Below are 19,292 nucleotides of genomic sequence, written 5' to 3'. Positions count from 1 at the left end.
TTATCCTGCTTACTTTGGTGCTAAAGATTGCAGGATGCAAACAAAAGTTAAGCATACAACTCTCAGGTTGCTTCTGAGATCATATTAATTTATGGCATTCACAAAGGCCTTGTGCGCAACATAAAAAGGGAGCTGACTATAATAAAGCGCATTGTTGGTCCCAGCATGCAAAGAATTATGATCCAAGAGTCACAATCATAGAAGAGTACTGGGGAATTTACCAATAGTCCCCACAAATGTCAGGATATCACTGGGCTTTTCCAACTTGTGGTCCAGGCCCCTCCATTTAACCTAAATGGTTTCCAGGCCAAAATGAATTAAACAGCACTCTGCACTTCTATAGTTGATGTTTATGCATTCCTAAACAAAAAAAAAACTTTTATAACTTTTATATAGATCTGCTAATATCCCCTTGCTCCATGTGCATGTTTTGTGATGTGATTTGGATTTGTACATGCAACTTGACGTTTCTATGTGCACAAAGAATTATGCAGGCAAAAGTGTGGTTGGAATTGTATGCTTTAGTTAAGTACTGACTCACTTGGGGTGCAGACAGAAGTGCAGCACCAAGCTGCAACTCAGAGCGTTTTGCAGGAAGTGATCTGAGTTACAATGATGCCCAGAGCCAAACAGAAGTTCACTGTTGGGTCCAGGGGTGAGGAAAATCTAGCTGGTTGTTGTGAGCCTGCACCTGGTTTCCCCTAGCAATGGTCCCTCTTCCCTCCCAGCCTGTGCTGTTTTCAGAATGGGAGAGGGAAAAGTGAGCGGAGGGAACTCATTCTAGGGTTTCCCCAGCCAGCGCTGGATGGGGTGTGTGTGGTGGGGGGAGGGATTGGAGCCCCCCCACTTCAGGGGAGTCTCCACTTCACCCACTCCACCCTCCAGTGCAGGCTGAAAAAACCACAGACCTAACTCCCTCCATTCCCTTTCCCCCTCACCTCCAGAAAACAGCAACAGCAAACAGACACCATGTTTTGAAATGTCTTCATCTGAACCCTCATTCTGTCTGTGCCCTTAAGCTCATGTTTAACCTTAAATAGGTGCTTTAAAGCTCTGCTGGATCAGGCTCTTAAGAGTCTTGGTTGCAGGTCCTTTAAAAATGATGCCCATAATGTCATTGTAGCTGTGACTATTGGTAAACACAACTTGTGACTGCCTTCTAAAACGTGGTATACAACTGAAAACATCCATGTCCCGATATGCTAGAGATATTACTTAAATATATGTTCCAAATACTAATTGTAAAGTAGAAGAACAAACATACTTGAATGTGCAAAAATGGAAGAAAATTTGCACTCTCTCTCATAGCTATGTTGGCTCTGCAGGCCTAACAGGAATAAAACATTATTTCTGACTCTGAAAGTAGGAAACATGACTGCACTTGCACAGGGCATGGATATAACAAGTAAAGAGGTGTCATTTTCAGAATTGTTTTCCAGAGCACAACTGCACATTAAAGCTGTGTTTGTACAACTTTGAAAATAGGAACAGAGAAATGATGCACCTGACAACAAAACAGTGCTCATAGCCTATCTATAGGTATTGCCAATCCAACAGGTACAAAAAATGTTTATACCATATTTTTCTTCTTTGACAGGTCCCCTTGCATCTTGTTTGGATTTTTTCCTTTTGAACCAGACCAGTGTTTTTACAACACCCTTCCAGTCAGATAAGTATTAGCACTTTTTCTTCAAACATTCTTTTTTAAATTACATTTGCAAAAGTTTCAGAAAATGGCTTTTCCCTTGTTTTTTGTTTCTTTTTTTTCCCCTTAGTGAATGTTCTTCATATCTACTGGCTCTTGCTGATTTCATTAACATAAATCCATCCATTTTGCAAGTGACTATTCCCAGTCAGGTCCTCAGTAAACTAATAGAAATGATAAAATAATAATTAGCTTGCAGTGGCCTTTTTTCCCAAAGTGCTTTGTATACATTCACTCATTAACAGTAGGTTTAGGCCTGAATAATTTAAGGCCTATGCAAAGCTACATCTTTTTGTTCAAAGTCGTAATAGAGGTGTTACTGGAAACATTCATCTTATCTGAGTCTGTCCATTAGTCACTGTTATTTATAGAGTGCCCAAAAATGTGCCAGGCACTCTACAAAACAAAAAAATCAATACAGAACTTTTCCTAACCCACTCTTTCTGCCTTTTCATCTCTGAAGCGAAGTAGAGCAATGTTAGAAATGTAAAAAAAACAGTGAAAAATGTAAATAAAAACATAGTGCTACATTTTTAAGAGTATCACAAACAAACCTTTACATGTAGAAATGAAACAGTTGTACTCTTCTTTGTCTGTGCTGATGATGGAATTAATTCATATGATACCCAGCATCAGGAGATGCACATGCAGGTGTTACATGTACTAACTTGCAGGTCCAAAGATGCAAACCCACTTTTAAAGTAAAGTATATGATATCTCTGTCATGGTTTTGCTATTTTTGCATTCTGCTATTATTGTGTCTTCAAATGGTGACACAGGATTTCAAGCATAGCCTACTGCAGCCATTACTACAAATGATTATCAGGTGTTTATTGAAATGTAAAGCACCAAGTTGAAAATGATGAATAGGCAAAAGACAGTTTCTGTTGGAAACTGCAATGGATAAGGATCGAGGCAGGTGGCAAAATTCAGTGTAAGGCAAGAATGAATTTAAAAAGCATTAGAAAAAAGAAATGTGGTAGGGAGAGAAGGCAGTGAAACAAAAGTTTTTTGTGCAAGTCTTGCAAGGTGGCTGGCTTGCTATTTGCTATTGTCCTTTCGAAAGGGAAGTGTTGCACACTTTGCTGCATGTCCTCAGGACTGAAAGGAAATCGTTCATCCATGGAGCCACGCACTATCAGAAACAGGCTTCTGTGTCTGTTAAAGAAATATGTCAGTAGTGTTATCAACAAATATTTGGACTTTGAAGAGTTTAATGAATTTAGAAGGAGGGATGTTTCAGGTATAAAGAGAGTTGTAGGATTACTTCTATGAAATAATTCACAGAGGACACTGGCAGCTGGGTGAACTTTTAATTGCCATCTAAAGCTCAGGATGTTTTCAGAAAATAAACAAAGCTATTGATTTCCATCTCGGCATGAAATTGCTTCTCAGTATAGCATCTTGACATGTAGCGTCATTCTGTGTCTGCTTTGCACAAGCTGAATTTTCCTTAGCCTTCACATTTCAATAATGGGTCAAATAAAATATGTGAATAGAATCTTAAAAAAATAGTTTTGAATACTGCCCCCCTCAGTTCACACTGTGCTGTGTGTTTTGGAGGATCTCTGTAGCTCTAGGTTTTTGTATAAACCAAATCACTCTATTTTGGGAGGCACTTGGATACTAGAGTGTACACACAAAGATCTCTTTCTAGTCAGCTGGAACTAGACTATGTTTATTTTGTATGACACGCTTGTTTTTAAATGTGGTGTTATTGAAGGGAAAGCAAGATCAAAGAGCTGGATTTTGCATTTTACTTTGAAGGCACTGGCATTTATGGTCAACATGATCTCTTCTGGGGGTGTCTTCCAGATTCATGAGCTAGTTGCCAGGAAAGCTATTTCTCTTGCGCACATGTATTTCTGCCCTGCAGTTGACAGTTTCATTGTTCCATTGGAACATAGCTGCTGTGGAAGTTCATGATCTTAAAACAGACGTAATGGGAGAAATACCTATGAAGACATAAATTTGTCAAACTGTAACAATTTAATAAGAAAACATTGAAGGGACATTTTTTGCAATGGGAAAGGTAGAGATGTTTTTGCAAAACCAGAAAGACCAAAAAACCTTTCAGGTATCTACATTTTTCAATGCAGAGAGAACAGTTATGTGCTCAAAGAGGTTATTAGACAATTAATGTAAGACTTATTTGACTTGTATGTGAGCCTATGCATGTTGGCATGTAAAAATAAGTTTCAGAAACAGGAAAAAGTCTGCTTTAAAAATAGGAGAGAGGGAGATAAAGTGTTTCACTCTATTCAACAGTCATTACCTATAAATACAAGCATTTCCATCAGTTGCAGACCCAAAGGACACTGAGAACTTTTACAGTATTCACAGGACTTGCAAATCATGATCACTTAAAAAAAATGTTAGGCCCCTGGCAGACATGTAAGTAAAGCCACAATGAGATCTGATGCAGGATACCTACAATCATGCTCTTTGCCATGCCACATGTGAGTTACAGGAGGCGGGATTGTGAATCACATCCCATCACCTTATTGCTGGTGCGGGGGAGCCTGGGATCACAATCCTGGGCTCCCCCTGCACTGGCAAATAGCAAGCTTCTGCGACTGGGAGCCCCCAGCTAATCTGGGCTCCTGGTGACGGAGGAGCACCATACACCCCTGCACCTGGGAGCCCTGTATGCTGATTCAGGCTCCCAGCTGTGGGGGCATAACGTGTGCTCCTATGGCTAGGATCTGCATCAGCTCATCCAGGCTCCTAACCACAGGATGTGCCCCCGAGCTGGGAGCCCAGATCAGTTAAAGGGGCTTCCAACCACAAGGGTACATGTTCAATTAACGGCATGATAGGAACCAGCCACAAAGTTATTACACATTTTTGTGTAATAATGCCATTAATTGCATTAATATGTGGCTGGGTAACAACTTAAGATGTGATTAACTGGTTAATCATATCTTAAGTGCAATAATTAGCCAGGGCTTTAGATACGAATAATCCAGATTAGTATGAAAGTTTGTATGGTGTATTTGTGAAGGGAAGTCAGTCCTTGCAAAAAAAAACCCCTTCAGAGACATCAATTAATATAATCAAATGGAGAGAAATAAAGAAAACTTATGGGTCTGATTTTCTTCTCTTGTGCTTTATACTGGTGTAATGGAATTACTCCTGATTAATACCAGTGTGAATGTGAAACTAAGCCGAAATGCCAAAGAAGTCATTCTTAATTTAAAAAATGAACAGATTGTTAATTTCCTAATGACATCTTAAATCACTAAATGTATAGGTGTATATTTAAAAATGATTTTTCCTGATCTATCAGGGAAAGAACAGCTTCCAGTGAATAACATACTCATTGCTTAATGCCATCTTAAATTGTTTTATTTGTTTTCAGGCCCACACTTTAAAGAAATTCTACCTGACGTACTAGGAAAACTTAGTGTTTCCAGATTTGTACATGTCCTCCTGGAAACATTGATTTATTTCCTGATGAGTTCACTGACTAATCCCATTTACCAAACCTACACAGTAAAGCAAACCATATATGCAGACAAGATAATGGAAAAACCTACTTTCAGCTCTGTACTGGCCAAATGTGAAACATTGGTTTATTTGTATTCATTTGCTGTGAAAAATATGGATTTCCTAGTGGTTAATTTGATCCTGAATTTGATGTCGTACTATGTCATTTCTTTACATCTCAGAATATTGTTCACATTATAAATATGTGCATGTGTTCTCTTTTCTAATGGGGAGATGACAATATTTGTAATATATATATCTTAAAATAAAATACCTCTCAGTGTATCTACTTTGTTATTTAGTATCCTCATTTGTACCCAATGCATGCCTTCAATTGTAAAAAACCCCTCAAAAACCCCCAAAACATATCCACATTATACTCTCTATTCCCCTTTGCAGTTTCTAGCCAAAGTTGACCAAAACAATGGATTTTGTGTTCCTGCCTGAGATTCTTCAAAAGAATTAGTTTAGCAGAAAGTTCTTCAGCAATCCTCAGACAGGCAGACAGACCCTTGCAGGGATTGTAAAAAGGACACACACAAATGAGAGTGTCTAAATTTGAGTCACCTTTGAAAATATTGCTCTTTTAAGTAATGAAGTATAAATGAATGCTTTTCTCTCAGTTCAAAAAAACAAATTTTATTTCAAATGATTTCCTAATTGAAAGCCTTACAGAAGTATGTAATCTTCACCATCTCCATTACTGCTGTTAATGGGCCTTTGTACACACCACAAAATTGGCCTTTAAAGTGGCTTAAATGCCCTTTTGCACAGCTTTAATGGCATTGCTGTTTGCACGCTTGGTGGTGTATTCCGCTTTAAATGACTTTGGTATGTAGCAAACTAAAACACCTCCAAGGTATTTTAGTTTGTTACCTAACAGTTCAACAGTGCACAGGGCACTGGAAGCCAGAGTGCTTGGGGCTTGGTGGGCCCTGAGCTGCTCATGGGCTGTGGGTCCCAGTGGCAGCCCATGTAGGCAGGCTCCACTGAAGAAAGAAAAAAAAATGCGGCGAGCCTGCCTGCCTGCCTGAGGTGTGCAGGGGCCTGGTGCTTTCCTCCATGGCTGCAGAGGGGCCAGTGCTTCCCTCAACAGCTCTGGCACCCCCCAGGACCACACAGGTCGGGTGCCAGCAGGTAGATGCTGCCTGGGGGGCCTCCGCACAGCTCAGGGACCACTCAGCCTGCCAGCAGCTCACCCCCCACACCCACCGCCGAAGAGGCAGGTAAGGATCAGACCCCCACCCTTTGGAATATGCCATGGGGGTTTAGTTCGGTTTAATTCTCCCTAAATTGAAGTGGTGTTTAAAAACTCACTATTTCAAGTTTAGGGAGAAGTAAACAAAATTAAACTACCATGGTGTTTACAAGCAGCCTTAGTCTCCGTTAACATGAGCAACAATTACACTTTAGTTCTATAAATCTTGTATAACCAATAATATAATACTTATACTTTTTCTAAATACAATATAAAAATCAGACTTCTTCCATTTTCACTTTTACTGAATTGCTGACTGCAATATTTTTTCTATAATCCTGAGGGAAATGGGAATTTGACAGTCCTTAAGGATGAGTATATATAGCAGTAAGGAGCAATGCTGGAAGACCGTAAGAGTACATTTCTGCTGAATTGTTGGTACCTGTAGAAGAACTGCAGGGACAGCTACCCAGAAGTGCAGCAAGCTCCTGCAGTGCTTTCGGTAGAGTCCAAATCACTGGAGAGTGGGAGAGAGGTGTCTTACCTGCCCCAGCTCCACTCTCTGACAGCAGATGCTGCTGCTGAGGATCAAGCCCACCACGCACCAGCTGCAGTGCAGGGCACCAGAATGCTCCCCTCTCCAGAAGTCTTTGTTATGGCAGGTGTAGCCCGGGCATAGAGGCTGCACAGCCCTGTGCACAGTAATGTATGGGGGGAGGGGTCAAGAGGAATGCTTCCCCTCCCCCATGAGTTTTGCTACGGGAGACACAGCTTTGCACCCAGTAGCATATGTGAGGTGGGGGAAGTGAACAAGGCACCAGGAACACCCCCCTACGAAACTGAACACTGCACACTGGCCCCACTGCATACTGGCCCCCAATACTGCAGTGGTCCCACAACAGAGGTTTCCTGCAGGCTGGTTATACATGGTGGGTACTATTCTGCTTGACCTCTTCCCCCTATTCATCACTGGATACAGGACTGCCCTGATTCTATGGCTGCGCTGCACCTGCTATAGCAGCAAGTTCTAGGAGTAAGCGCCAAGAAGGGGCATTCTGGTGTACCCTCTCTTAAGTTTGTGCCTGGGGCAGGTGCCCTGCTCACTTCCCCCTGTAGTTACACTACTAGGGCTACCTACTGTTGGTGCTACTTCTTCCTTTTTCAGTTACCTAGTAAGAAGCATCACAAGTTCTCTGTATTGATCTCAGACAATCCGAAACACAGATAAACTAATAAGGTCACCAAATGTAACAGCAATACAGCCATATGTAAGAACTGATTCATAGCTAGAGGCTCTCTATAAAGACATGGTAAATGGAACATTCATTTCATTCATACAAGACTACCAACAGTGCTGATCTTTGTTGTCTCTGGCAACAGGTAAGGTGGTTCAGGTTGTCACATAATGCTAAAACTGGCATCAAACATTGTAAAACAGAGATTTAAAAATGCCAACAGGCCCAAGAGACATGAAAGCTGAAAGGTAGCTATGCAGTGAAAACTCAGAATGGTCCCAATGCTCTGCTCAAGGATCTTACACGCTCTTTATTAAACTGACAGAGAGTAACTAACAGCTAACTTTTTATATCACAGTGGTTTAAACTCTTTGAATAGTCAGTAATTTGCAAAATGCTGGAAATCTTCACCATCCCCAAAACCTAATTTTCCTTTGACATGTCAAATTCACAGTGAACTAGGGGGTACAAATTAGCATAGCTTCCTGAAGATGAGTGAAGAGGTACCACTACATAGTCCTAAACCAATGATATGGTAGAGTTTCCTGCTACTCAAATATAAAATACAAAACTATTTAAAGTGAAAGGACAGCATTGTTTGTATTTAAATATATTTGAATGGCATTTTTCCCCCGAAGTCCTGGATGCTTCTTTCCTAAATGCTTTTAAACATTTTAGCATCCAAATATTTAAAACTTTTAATGCCAAGAATGTATCTGATATTCAGCTAGTTTTCTATAACCTACAATATCTTCACTTCAGTCTAAAACCTGTAAACTTTCTTATAGACAAGCCGTGTGGCATGTGTACACTAAAGAGGAAATCTGTCCTGTTTCACTTGCTAAAGAAATCCCCTCCCAGCTAGCAATAGTGAAGCAGGGCCCCAAAGTTTTGAAGCTGTTGTTGCAGTAACCACTGAGCAGCCTGCATCTCAGCAGCACGGGGGCACAATGGTGGATCTTATAGCCCTCCTTCCTTATCTTTTCAATTTCCCTACTATTACAACATACATCAAGTCTGTCTGGGAACCACACAGAGATTCACATCCTTGTGCAGACTTGCCTAAGCCTTCTTTTTCCACCTCTAGAGAAGGCAAACCTTTGCCTCTCATTGCATATGGTGCTTTCTGCAGCCACTGAAGTGATAGCAAGATTTACCCCTTATGGCTTGAATTTCCTCTTAATGGCACATTAATCTTGGCACATGCCAAGATTGCTTTTTTTGCCTCTTTGTTTTGAGTATAGAAGCATTAGCTGTTGCTGCTAAAATGTTAAATGGTATTTTACTTAGTAAAACATTTTCTAAGTTATCCTCCTATTTTGTCAGTCTTTTAGTGCAGTTGGAGAATTCCAAAGCCTTTGTTCCATCTCACTTCCCAGTTGTTGACAACATGTGCAATTTCCTTGATTACAAGGGAAACCAGCTAGAATGGCAAGTTCTAGTCCTTAATGAACCGTGCCTTAACTACCCCTTGTCTTTATTCCTTTTCAGCTGCAGAATTAGTTGTAGCAATGCTTGATGGTGACTTGCAAGCAGCAGCTTCAATATGCTATCAAGAATATCAAGAATGAAATCAACAGCTGGTATCCTCTAAAGATTTCCTACTGGTATCACTTACCACGTTAATTACATTCTGAGCATGCATCCAATGGACTGATCTGCGTGGATTTTTTTTCCTCAAATCTGAATAATCTATTGAATGTCTCCCTTTGAAAAAAGATTTTTTTTTCTGCCATCCATTCTGTGATGGATTGCACCAAAGATCTCTGCATCAACCCAGGATGAGTTGATATGGAAGCACATCCTTTCTGGTTATACAGCCTCCTGACTATATATACATTCCAGACAGTATATCAGTACATCTAGGAATAGGATCTATTGGAAATATTTTGCTTTCTTCGTTTAATTTGTGGTGTATTAAACTGTCTGTTTGGCTCCAATCCTAATCCTAATACCAGTCAAACTGGCAGAAAAACCTACTCTTGGCCTTGCAAGTACAAAAAGGAATCAACAAAATTGGTGACATACACATAACCCCACCTCGTGCCCTCCCAGACGAGCAGCAGGAGCAGCAGCAGGAGCTGCCAGATTAGCACTGAACAAGTGGTGCACAGGGGTGGAAACCATTCCCCCCCGCCCCTTCCCACACCCTCTGAACCAGCTGTGGCTCTGTGCCATGCCTGCCCCACCCCAGTTGGGCAGCCCCTGCCCCAGCTCCACACCCTCCCTTATCATGGGGGCCTTGATCTGCCCCCCTCCCACGCCCCTTCCCCTCCCCTGTCCCCTCCCACCACTCCAGACTTACTAGCTGTACACAGCTGTCCACACTGCTGCCTCTGCTCCTCACTGCCTACGTGCTATGCTGCAGCTATGCACACGCACGGGCATTTATTGGACAAATTATCAGCCACATCAGGCCGATTTCCTGAAAATTTTCTTCACAGAAATTTCCCCACTATTTACAGGGGAAATTTACAGAAATTTACAGTGGGGAAATTTACAGAAATTTACAGAAAATTTTCTTCATATCGGTGCTGAGATGATATCAGACTGATGTGTCAGTGCACCTCTACCTGAAAGATGAAGATATTGACATATTTCAAAGATTTTTGTCAGTTTCATCAGCATCAAGAATGCACCAAATATTTAAAGAACAGGATGAAACAATTAGGGGATGAGAAAGTCCAGGAACTGGTTCTCAAGCAGAAAGCTCTCCTAGGTAATCTGAGATCCAAGCTAAGTATCAAATTCTGTAGCAGTAATGCAGATGTTATTGTATCATAATTCTGGCTGTTCAAGGTTGTTTTGGAGGATGATATTGTGGAGAACAGCTGTCTCCCACCTGGCTGGCTCCCTACTGATCACACCATGAGAAGCTATACACTGGTGTGATGACTCAGCAGAAGAAAAATCATAGCTTTGACTGAAAATTCTTAAAAGTGCATCTAGTCCCATTGACTTCTTTAAAAGAATGTATCTTTGTTTCTAGAGAAAGGTTTAATGTAATTTCTTATCATCAGAACAAACACAACAAATTAAATGGAGAAGGTTCTCAGCTTCAGTAAACCCCAACTCTCCAGAGGATTTCTACCTCTTGGTCTCCCCAGTGGACATCTTGCAGCCCTTCTCCTGAGCCTCAAGGCTAAGAAGCAGCTATAGTAGAATCCTCCCTTCATCCCCGGCCATGAGGGTGTGCCCCTGATTCAGCCTCACTATCTTAATCAGATGGATGTGGTTCATTAAATATGGGCTATGTGCTGTCAGTGCTATTTCCTGTAATCCTTTTTGCTTTAATTACTGGTTTAAGATCAGTCTCTCAGAGGGCAGATGTTACTGCCATCAGACTTCTGACTCCCTCAGAGAGTGTTCTTATGCCTTGGTAATATTCACCTGTGTTTATAGATACCCATTTTAGATGCTCTTTAAATTGGAAATCACATTAATTAGATAAACTGTCTTTGTACGCTAATGGGTTTTTCAAGCAATCCTCATCCTGCTAAGATTTGAAGACTTCTTGGCTTATCTACACGAGATGCTTAAGGTGCAGAAGCCTAATTCTACTACACAAAACCCATGTTAATGCACAGTTGATTTAGTCTAATGTGTATTAACATCACTAAAAAAGCGTTCATCTGCACTCATGTATAGTAGCACCGATTACATTGTCATTACAGATACTAAACCTAATGTACCATAATTACGATGCAGTAATGAATGTCTAGATGCACCCACTAAGGGAGCAACTGCCTTTTCCTGCCTGGTGCAAGGGGCTGGACCCGATGATCTTCTGAGGTCCCTTCCAGCCTTACAAACTATCAATCTATGAACAGCCTGACACGTTCTTTCTAGTTGTCTGATATTGCCAGTTTGGCAGGGTTGCCTTGCACCTCATTTTCACTGACACAGTGTCATTTTAAACGTCTCTCCTGGGCATCCCATCTTTTTTTCAGAATGGATGCTTTTGTCCCATTTTCAGAGGGAATGCAGTGGTAGTGATGCTCTCCAGCTAGGGGCTTCCTAGTCCTCTGGTATCCTGTAGTACTCCCCCTCCCCACTCCTGTGGCTTCTTGAAGCACTGTCCTTTCCAACAGATGCATCCATGTTCTCCCATGCACTCAGCTGAGACTGGAGCTCAGAGACAGCAGAGCATGCTGAAGAGCAAAGGCTGGGGGGAGGGAGGTTGAGCAGAAGACCTGCATAACTGGGATGCCAGAAGACCTGCATAACTCCCCCACCAACATTTTTCAGGATTTCCCCTTTTTAAGACTCGGAATATGCTCACCCTATGTATGGGGTAGTCACCAAGCAACAGATTTCCATCTCCCATTTAGAGCAGGACTGTCTAACTGGCAACTTGCAGGCCGCATACAGCCCATGAAGGGACAGTTGCAGCCCCCGGGCTCCTTCCCAGGGACCACTCCCCCAGTTGCTCTGGCTGCAACAACAGGCAGAGTCTCCAGGGTCCCCCTCCTTCCTCTGCCACTTCTTGCCCTCGTTCCAGGAGACGGGGGCAGAGCCACACAGTGCAGAGAGATGATGGGGCAACAGTAAATCTGGCCCATGCATGTGGAGGGAGACCAGGGCTGCACAGGAGGGGAGATCACTTCCGTGTGGGGCAATGGTGGGTGGAGAGGGCACTGATAAAGTGGTGATTAGTCGGGCGGGATGCCTGCAAGGGGGCACGTTGCAGTGGGAATGAGGAATCCTACCCAGATGGTGCAGCAATGGGGGGTGGAAGGGGAATGCTGAGGGTAGCAATGGAAGGGATGCCTATGCAGAACAGTGCAGGAAGTGTCCATGCAGCATGTGGCCCATGGCTTGCCTGGTGTAACCTATGAGGTGTGTGGCCCACAGGGACTTAAAAGTTGGACAGACCAACATATTTTTTTAAGTCTGAAATTACCTTTCCCTTCCCTATCTCCTCCAAAGCTTCTCTCTCGTATCAGATTAGTCTGCACACGATTGGACCACCCTTCCTAAATCCCTCAATGTATTTTTTAAGCTCTTAAAACAGGTACTGCATTTTTAATATTAATTTAGTTGCTTTCACAGACTCTCCTATTCACACTGTAGGCTTACCATTGAAAGGGCACCACACTCCAAACGGAGGTTTAAATCCAACACTTCAAACTTGTGTCCTCAATCCTATAATGAAATCTATGCAGGTCCAAGCTATCACAGCAACACTGGAGTCGCAGTCTGTAATTTTAAACCATTTGTGTTGTGCTCCATAGTGTCGGGTAGTAGTGATCAGGAAGTGCAAATGCTACATGTCAAACTTCTTACAGGTTTGTGCCACTGCCAATAGGTGAGCATTTCCTATCTCAAAATATATTGCAATTGTGTAAAATGAGAATACATTCTGATAATCCCTGTTCCAGCAAGTAACATTCCTGTCAAGTCCAAATTAATTATCAGCTGCAAAATGTTCAATGGCATTTTATGGCCTGCCTAAAAAATAACATATATTATTACAATGCTCTCATTCACTTTCATGGAGAACTACTTTCTTTCATCATGTACTTAGCATGTAAAAGGTGCCAAGACATAATTGCCTCATTTTTTCTAGGGCAACCACAATGATAAAGCAGAGCACACTTATCTTAGTTCCCCTGTCTCTAGTATTCTGTTCTAGTATTCACAGATTCAAAGAAGTTTGGGGCTGGAAGTCTTGTATTTGTTTCCTTTGTCTAGAAAATGCATCTATTAGTGAGCTAAATGTCACCTTCTCCACTCTTTTATGTAAGGAATGTTGAATATTGTAATGCAGTAAAAATTCCAATGCAATAATGGTCTTACTTTCATCTATATACCCTTTCAGCCATGGTAATATGAATTTGTGGTACACCACACTCCTAAATTTGTGGTTTTCCAAGCTACTAAGAGTGACAGGTTTCACTTACAAAGAAGGAATTACAGAATGTGGTGAGAGTGATAAGATGCTATTGCTGTCACTGAATTTATTTTACAGAATTTAACAAGAATAAACTCCCCAAAAGTTTGTTTACCCAACTGTTAAAATCCGAAAGTTCATCCAAGCTGTACTAGTATAGTTTATTGTAACAAAACAAGTGGGAAGAATATAAATGCTAAGAATGTATAGTGCCTTTCAGTTGTTTCTGTGCTCCTTGGTGCCATATGTATTGGCAAAAATGCTGTCAAAGCTGATTGCTAAAGAAGCATCTTTGACAGCATTTTTCCCAACAACTGCTTAGCTGTCAGTTCATGGAAATTACTGCTTGTCTTGAGTATGTAAAATGCCAGCTGAGAAAGTGCCTGGTTCTTTATACCACAGGAGATGAAACAAATATTGTGCTTATCCTGAACCAATGTGTTTAGAGTGAATTCTGCAACTAGGCTATGGATCTATAACTACTTGGTTAGGTACCTCAGCTCTGTGGTCATGGAGGAGAAAAATCAGAATAACTTTGTACCCACAAAGGTTTCTTCGAGAGCAGAGGTTCCCAAACTTTTTCTTATTGCATACCTGCTTCCAGATTTACCAGCTGCCTGTTTACCCTTACCAGCATATGTTTTTTATTTAACCCCTTAAATGCCTATTATTGTTATAATGAAAATTTAATCTGCCATTACACAATCTCTCCCAAGTACCCCCTAGAGATGTCTTGTGTACCCCCAGGGGTATGTGTACCACAGTTTGGGAACCCCTGTTTTAAGGGATGAAACATCTAGAAGAGATTAGTCATTGCTACCTAAAGAATAAATAATTGATTAATGTTCACTGTGCAGTGAAAATGCAGAGCACTGTGGAAGTTATTATTTCATCCAGGTGATGGTCAGTGAGGTGACTCAGATTGCCTGCCTGTAGTCAGCTAAAGTATTTTAATTCCCGTGATTTTACCTAGATTATAGAGTTGATACCCTAATATCAAGATCTTTAGCAAGAAAACTATTTGTCTAAATGACTGAGTTATTTTATGTGATATGGGATTTTTTGCATGTGAAGTAACAAATCATTAGTCATTTGGGCAAGCCACTTAACCTCTTTGCATCAATTCCCCTACCTTTATAATCAGATAAATAATGCTTGCTTCCCCCACAGAAGTGTTCATTAGGATCTAATGTATCATTACTTAGGAAAAATCCCATTAACACTAATAGAAATTTTGCCCAAATAAAGCATGTAGAAGTAGAATCTAACTTCTTATGTTTGTGCAGCATTCTGATTAAGTGATTTTCAGAAGGCATTAGGTTCTGTTACATTTGGCACTGAGCTATAAGTAGTGGTGGTATTTTCCTATTGAAGTGAAATAAATTGTTTTAAATAAATATACATAAAAGAAATTCTAAAATTCTACCTATTGTCTTCTCCCTGTGATTCTAGTCCAGATTAAGTTCTCAGTAACAGAAGTTGTTGCTGGTTGAATGCCTGAATTGCCTTTTTGTTCTGATCTTTCCTGACACTTAATTTTATACAACATTTTGTTAACATGAAGATAGAGGTACATATATAAACTTTTAGAGAGAGAGAGGTTTTGAGAACTGCATATGTAAATGGTGGAAAGTATGTTCAAACTTTACAGCATTCTACCATGTCAGAGTGCCCAGGCTGTTTGATATGCTTTTGCACTAGGCACTGATCCAAATTTTACAGTTTGTTACTATCACATAAATTGTTCAACAGCAGTGAACAACTGTGGTCTTCAGTTCCATGTCCATTGCCTGATTTTTGGCACAAATTCTGAGTCCTCATTGACTCACTAAATTAATGGAAAGTGGCACAGAAACATCAAAAATAAAATGTGCTTTGTTCATTCTACATCACACAGTCCTGCAATAAGTTTCAGGATCTCTGATTTGTAATCATCTTCCACCAACTTTATTAATCATTTTCTGAATGTCATGTCAGAACTATCTGAATGTTACCAGTATGCTGGATTATATAAAACAGGTGAGTTACTTCAGTGTTTATTGTTGACTCTTCTGTTTTCCCAAAACTTTAAATCATTTCTTTTTTCTTTCATATCTCATGCTTTCTTCTGAAAGTGAGTGCTAGTCAGATATGCTTTCAGAAGTCCACTCCTGTAAAGTAATTTTCTTCTGTCCCTCTTAGAACTAACATCAGCTCTCAATGTCTATCCTGTCATGTCAGTAAAAAAAAATCCACTTTTTTGTGAAAAGACAGCAAGGATGCCATCTGCTAGTCAGAAAACAAATGGTATAATAAGGAAAATGTCCTAAATGAATTCAACAACAAATAAAAAGAAGCAAAAGAACAACAAGGACCAAAAGATGCTAATTAAACTATATGAATTTTGTGGAAAGTAAACAGGGAAAACATATTGCATGCTTACCTTAAAAAATCAATTTTTTTGTGACATCACACAGGCTTCTTTTTTGTTGAATTAATTTAGGGGACATTTCTTATTACACCATTTCTTTTTTGGCTAGCAGATGGCATCCTTGCTGTCTTCCACTAGCTCCTATCCAACAAAATGTATTAGGAAAATACTCATTACATATAATGAAGTAGTCAATACATTATATGGAGATAAATATAGCTGATCCATTTTGTATTACTACTTATGATTTTAACACTATTCCCATAAAATTATGGAGATGCATTCTATTGTGTAGTGTTAACTCATGGACTAGCTGAATTTCATCAAACTTATCATAAATATGTGCAATTTTGCTTCACCTGCATGTGTTCAAAGACGAGTAATAATGCTTATCTACTGAAAATATGTCTCAGAATCATAGAAAAGGTAGGGCTAGAAGGGCTTTCGAGAGGTCGTCTAGTCCAGCCTCCGTTTGAGGCAGGATCATCCCTATCCAAGTCATCCCATATATATCCTTGTCTAACTGATTCCTGAAATTTGTCACAAAACTACAAGGTATAGCATCCTAACCTGCCACACATAAGGCAAGGGGACAAGTGTCAGTGCCCTACTGCTCCAACAGTTGTTAAAATATGCTCAAGAGATCTAAGGAACAGGGCCATGCCTCCCACTATAAAGGAAGGCAACCTCCTTCCCCCCCCCCATACACACAGAATCCACACCATGGGGTAAAATTCCTTCCTGACTCCAGATGTTGTGATAGGTTTGACCCTGAGTGGAGGGGTAAGAAGACCCTCTAGTTCATCCAGGTTTTAGTCCCAGCAGAACCAGTGACACACCCCAGTCAAAATCCTCAGTCTTCATTGTAGTCAGTGCCCAATGTTTCTAAGGAATGTGAGGGAAAAAAACCCTACAACATGTATAGCAAGTGGATGGAGAACTAAATTTCCTTCTAGGACTGATGTGGCAACCAGTAAAGCCTAGAAACATGGGAAATAACAGTCGCGTAGCTAGTCCTAGATCAACCTGAATCACTGCTGGTCCCTTCTTTTTAAACACCTTCATAGATTTCATAGATTTCATAGACATTAGGGCTGGAAGGGACCTTGTAAGATCATCAGGTCCAGCCCCCTGCCCAAGGGGCAGGAAGTCAGCTAGGTTCAAAGCAAGCATCAAATGTTTCCTAAACGTATCCAGAGTAGGTGCGTTTGCACCACAATAATGGATATTTCACAACTTTTCTATGCAATCTATTCCAATGCCTAACTGTTCTAATAGTGAAGTTTTTCCTGAAAGCCAATCTAAATCTGCCTTGTTGCAACTTCAAGCTATTGGTCCACATCCCACTTTCTGCAGCAAGGGAGAATAGGTGATCTCCATCTTCTCTGACAGCCCTTCAGATATCTGAAGACTGCAATTTGTCCCCTCTTAATTGCCTTTTCCAAAAGCTGAGCATGCCTTATTTTCTTCAACCTCTCAAGTCCTTTATTATTTTTGTTGCCTGTCTCTAGTCCCTATCTAACTTCTCTGCATCCCTTTTTAAAATGTGGAGCCCAGAAGTACAAGCAGCACTCTAGATGAGGCCTAACCAGTGTCAAATAAAGAGGCGTAATCACCTCCTGTGGCTTGCACCTAATGCTTCTATTGATGCAGCCCAAAACTGCGTTTGCCTTCTGTGCAGCTGCATCACACTGCAGACTCATATTGCATCTGTGATCCACTGAGATTCCTAGATCTTTTTCCGTAGGGCAGATATCCTGCTCGTTGTCACCCATTTGGTATTTGGGTTTTTTTAATTATTCTTCCCAGAGTGTAGTACTGTGCATTTGTCAACGCCGAATGTCATCCCATCAACTGCATACTACTTTTCCAGTCTCAAGAACCTTCTGAATTGTGCTCCTGTCTTCTAGTGTGTTCACAGTCCTTTCCTCTCTTGTGTCTCCTTCAAATGTGCTGATATTAACGTGATCAAGTAAGTCTTGATTTATATTTAAATTGCACCTGCATCTTTTTCTGTACACTTAAAGGGCTTCAGGTAACACTTTGTTTAACAGTATGTACATTATTTCTACAACTTTGTCTCAATACACTTATAACCCTTATGTTTAACATGCACTTTTTTCTTTTCGCAAAGACCTCTGTCCATACACAGCTCATTTGGTGTCTCTTCCTGCTCCCGTCATAAAGCAGAATGGCATATAAAAAATATAAAGACCAATGTCTAGTTTTAGTCTTCCCATACAGGGAAGTTCTCACTGTCTGAGAACATCCCATATAAGTGACAGTTCTTGTAAAACAACCACACTATGATTCCAAATTATATGTGTGCATGATGACAGTGATATCAGTGACTATCCCATATTCCTTATGTATTTTTGTGAGATGTAATAGTTTATAACATAATTATATATACACTCACAAATGTCTCACAAGCTGAGCTGTTTGTCATTTCAAGGACGCTGTTGAAATTAACATTTATTCTTCCAACTAAAAGTCATGCTAACAAAAAAGCCCCCCAAAAACTCAAGCCAGTGGCCAAGATTCATTATGATAAAAATTAAAAATAAATTTTCTTTAATTAAGGTGGAATCATCACACAAAATTGCCACACTCTGCCACCGTCTCTAATGTTGTCATCAGGATTTTCATGAACCTACCAGTCTCCTAAATGACAGCATTCATTTTTTTTATTTAAAGATATTTAATATCCTTATTTGAATGATATTCAGTTAATTGCACTCATTCAAATAACTATGCATAATTTAATCTAAAAGCAACCATACAGACTATTTGGAGAGTATGTAATATATATATTAATTCATTTATATAGATAGATAGAATTAGAACATATATATTCTATATAATATAGAATATATATATATAGAATATATATATATATATATATATTCTATTTTGAAAACTGATTTGTTTTGATTTGCTTAGTTTCACTTTTTATTTTAAATTACCATGCTAGTTACTATATTTCAAAATACTGAATACTGAGTTATTTCAAAGATAGTATGTCCAAAGAAGCTATTGTAGGTTTGTCTGAATCATAAAACCTATTTTTGAGAGTTCAGGTCTCAATTCTTAATCTGTGCTAGTTTTCTCCTTCATTACAGGAAAGCAGATTGAAAAGTAGGCTTGGTGGTAAAAGGGAAACAAAAAAATAAAAGGCATCTTGTGCTCCCCAGTGTTGAAAGAACTGAGAGAAATAGGGGGAGAATGGCAGGAGCAACAGAAGTGGGATGATGTTGGTGCTGATGTTGATGCTGAAGAAGCTCTCATTTTTTCCTCAGAGGGAACCTGAAAGATGCTTGGCTGAAGATCCCAAATAAAGCATAAGAGGAGACATTCCAAAA

General features: G+C 40.2%; 1 protein-coding gene across 1 annotated transcript in view; it reads left to right on the top strand.

Moving 5' to 3' along the window:
- Positions 1-5,479, top strand: part of LOC149863649 (uncharacterized) — a 37,424-nt gene extending 31,945 nt beyond the window's left edge. The window contains exon 2 of the mRNA XM_090049444.1: positions 1,598-5,479. Within this exon, the coding sequence (XP_089905570.1) occupies positions 1,598-1,633 (36 nt within the window). The 3' untranslated portion in view covers positions 1,634-5,479. The remainder of the gene's footprint in view (positions 1-1,597) is intronic.
- The last annotated feature ends 13,813 nt before the right edge of the window (positions 5,480-19,292 follow it).

This window comes from Crocodylus siamensis, chromosome 5 (genome assembly GCF_052110815.1).
Source record: "Crocodylus siamensis isolate JL-2025a chromosome 5, ASM5211081v1, whole genome shotgun sequence".
In the NCBI taxonomy this organism is placed as follows: domain Eukaryota; kingdom Metazoa; phylum Chordata; order Crocodylia; family Crocodylidae; genus Crocodylus; species Crocodylus siamensis.
The sequence above is the reverse complement of the archived record's forward strand: the minus strand, read 5'-3'. Positions and strand labels throughout refer to the sequence as shown.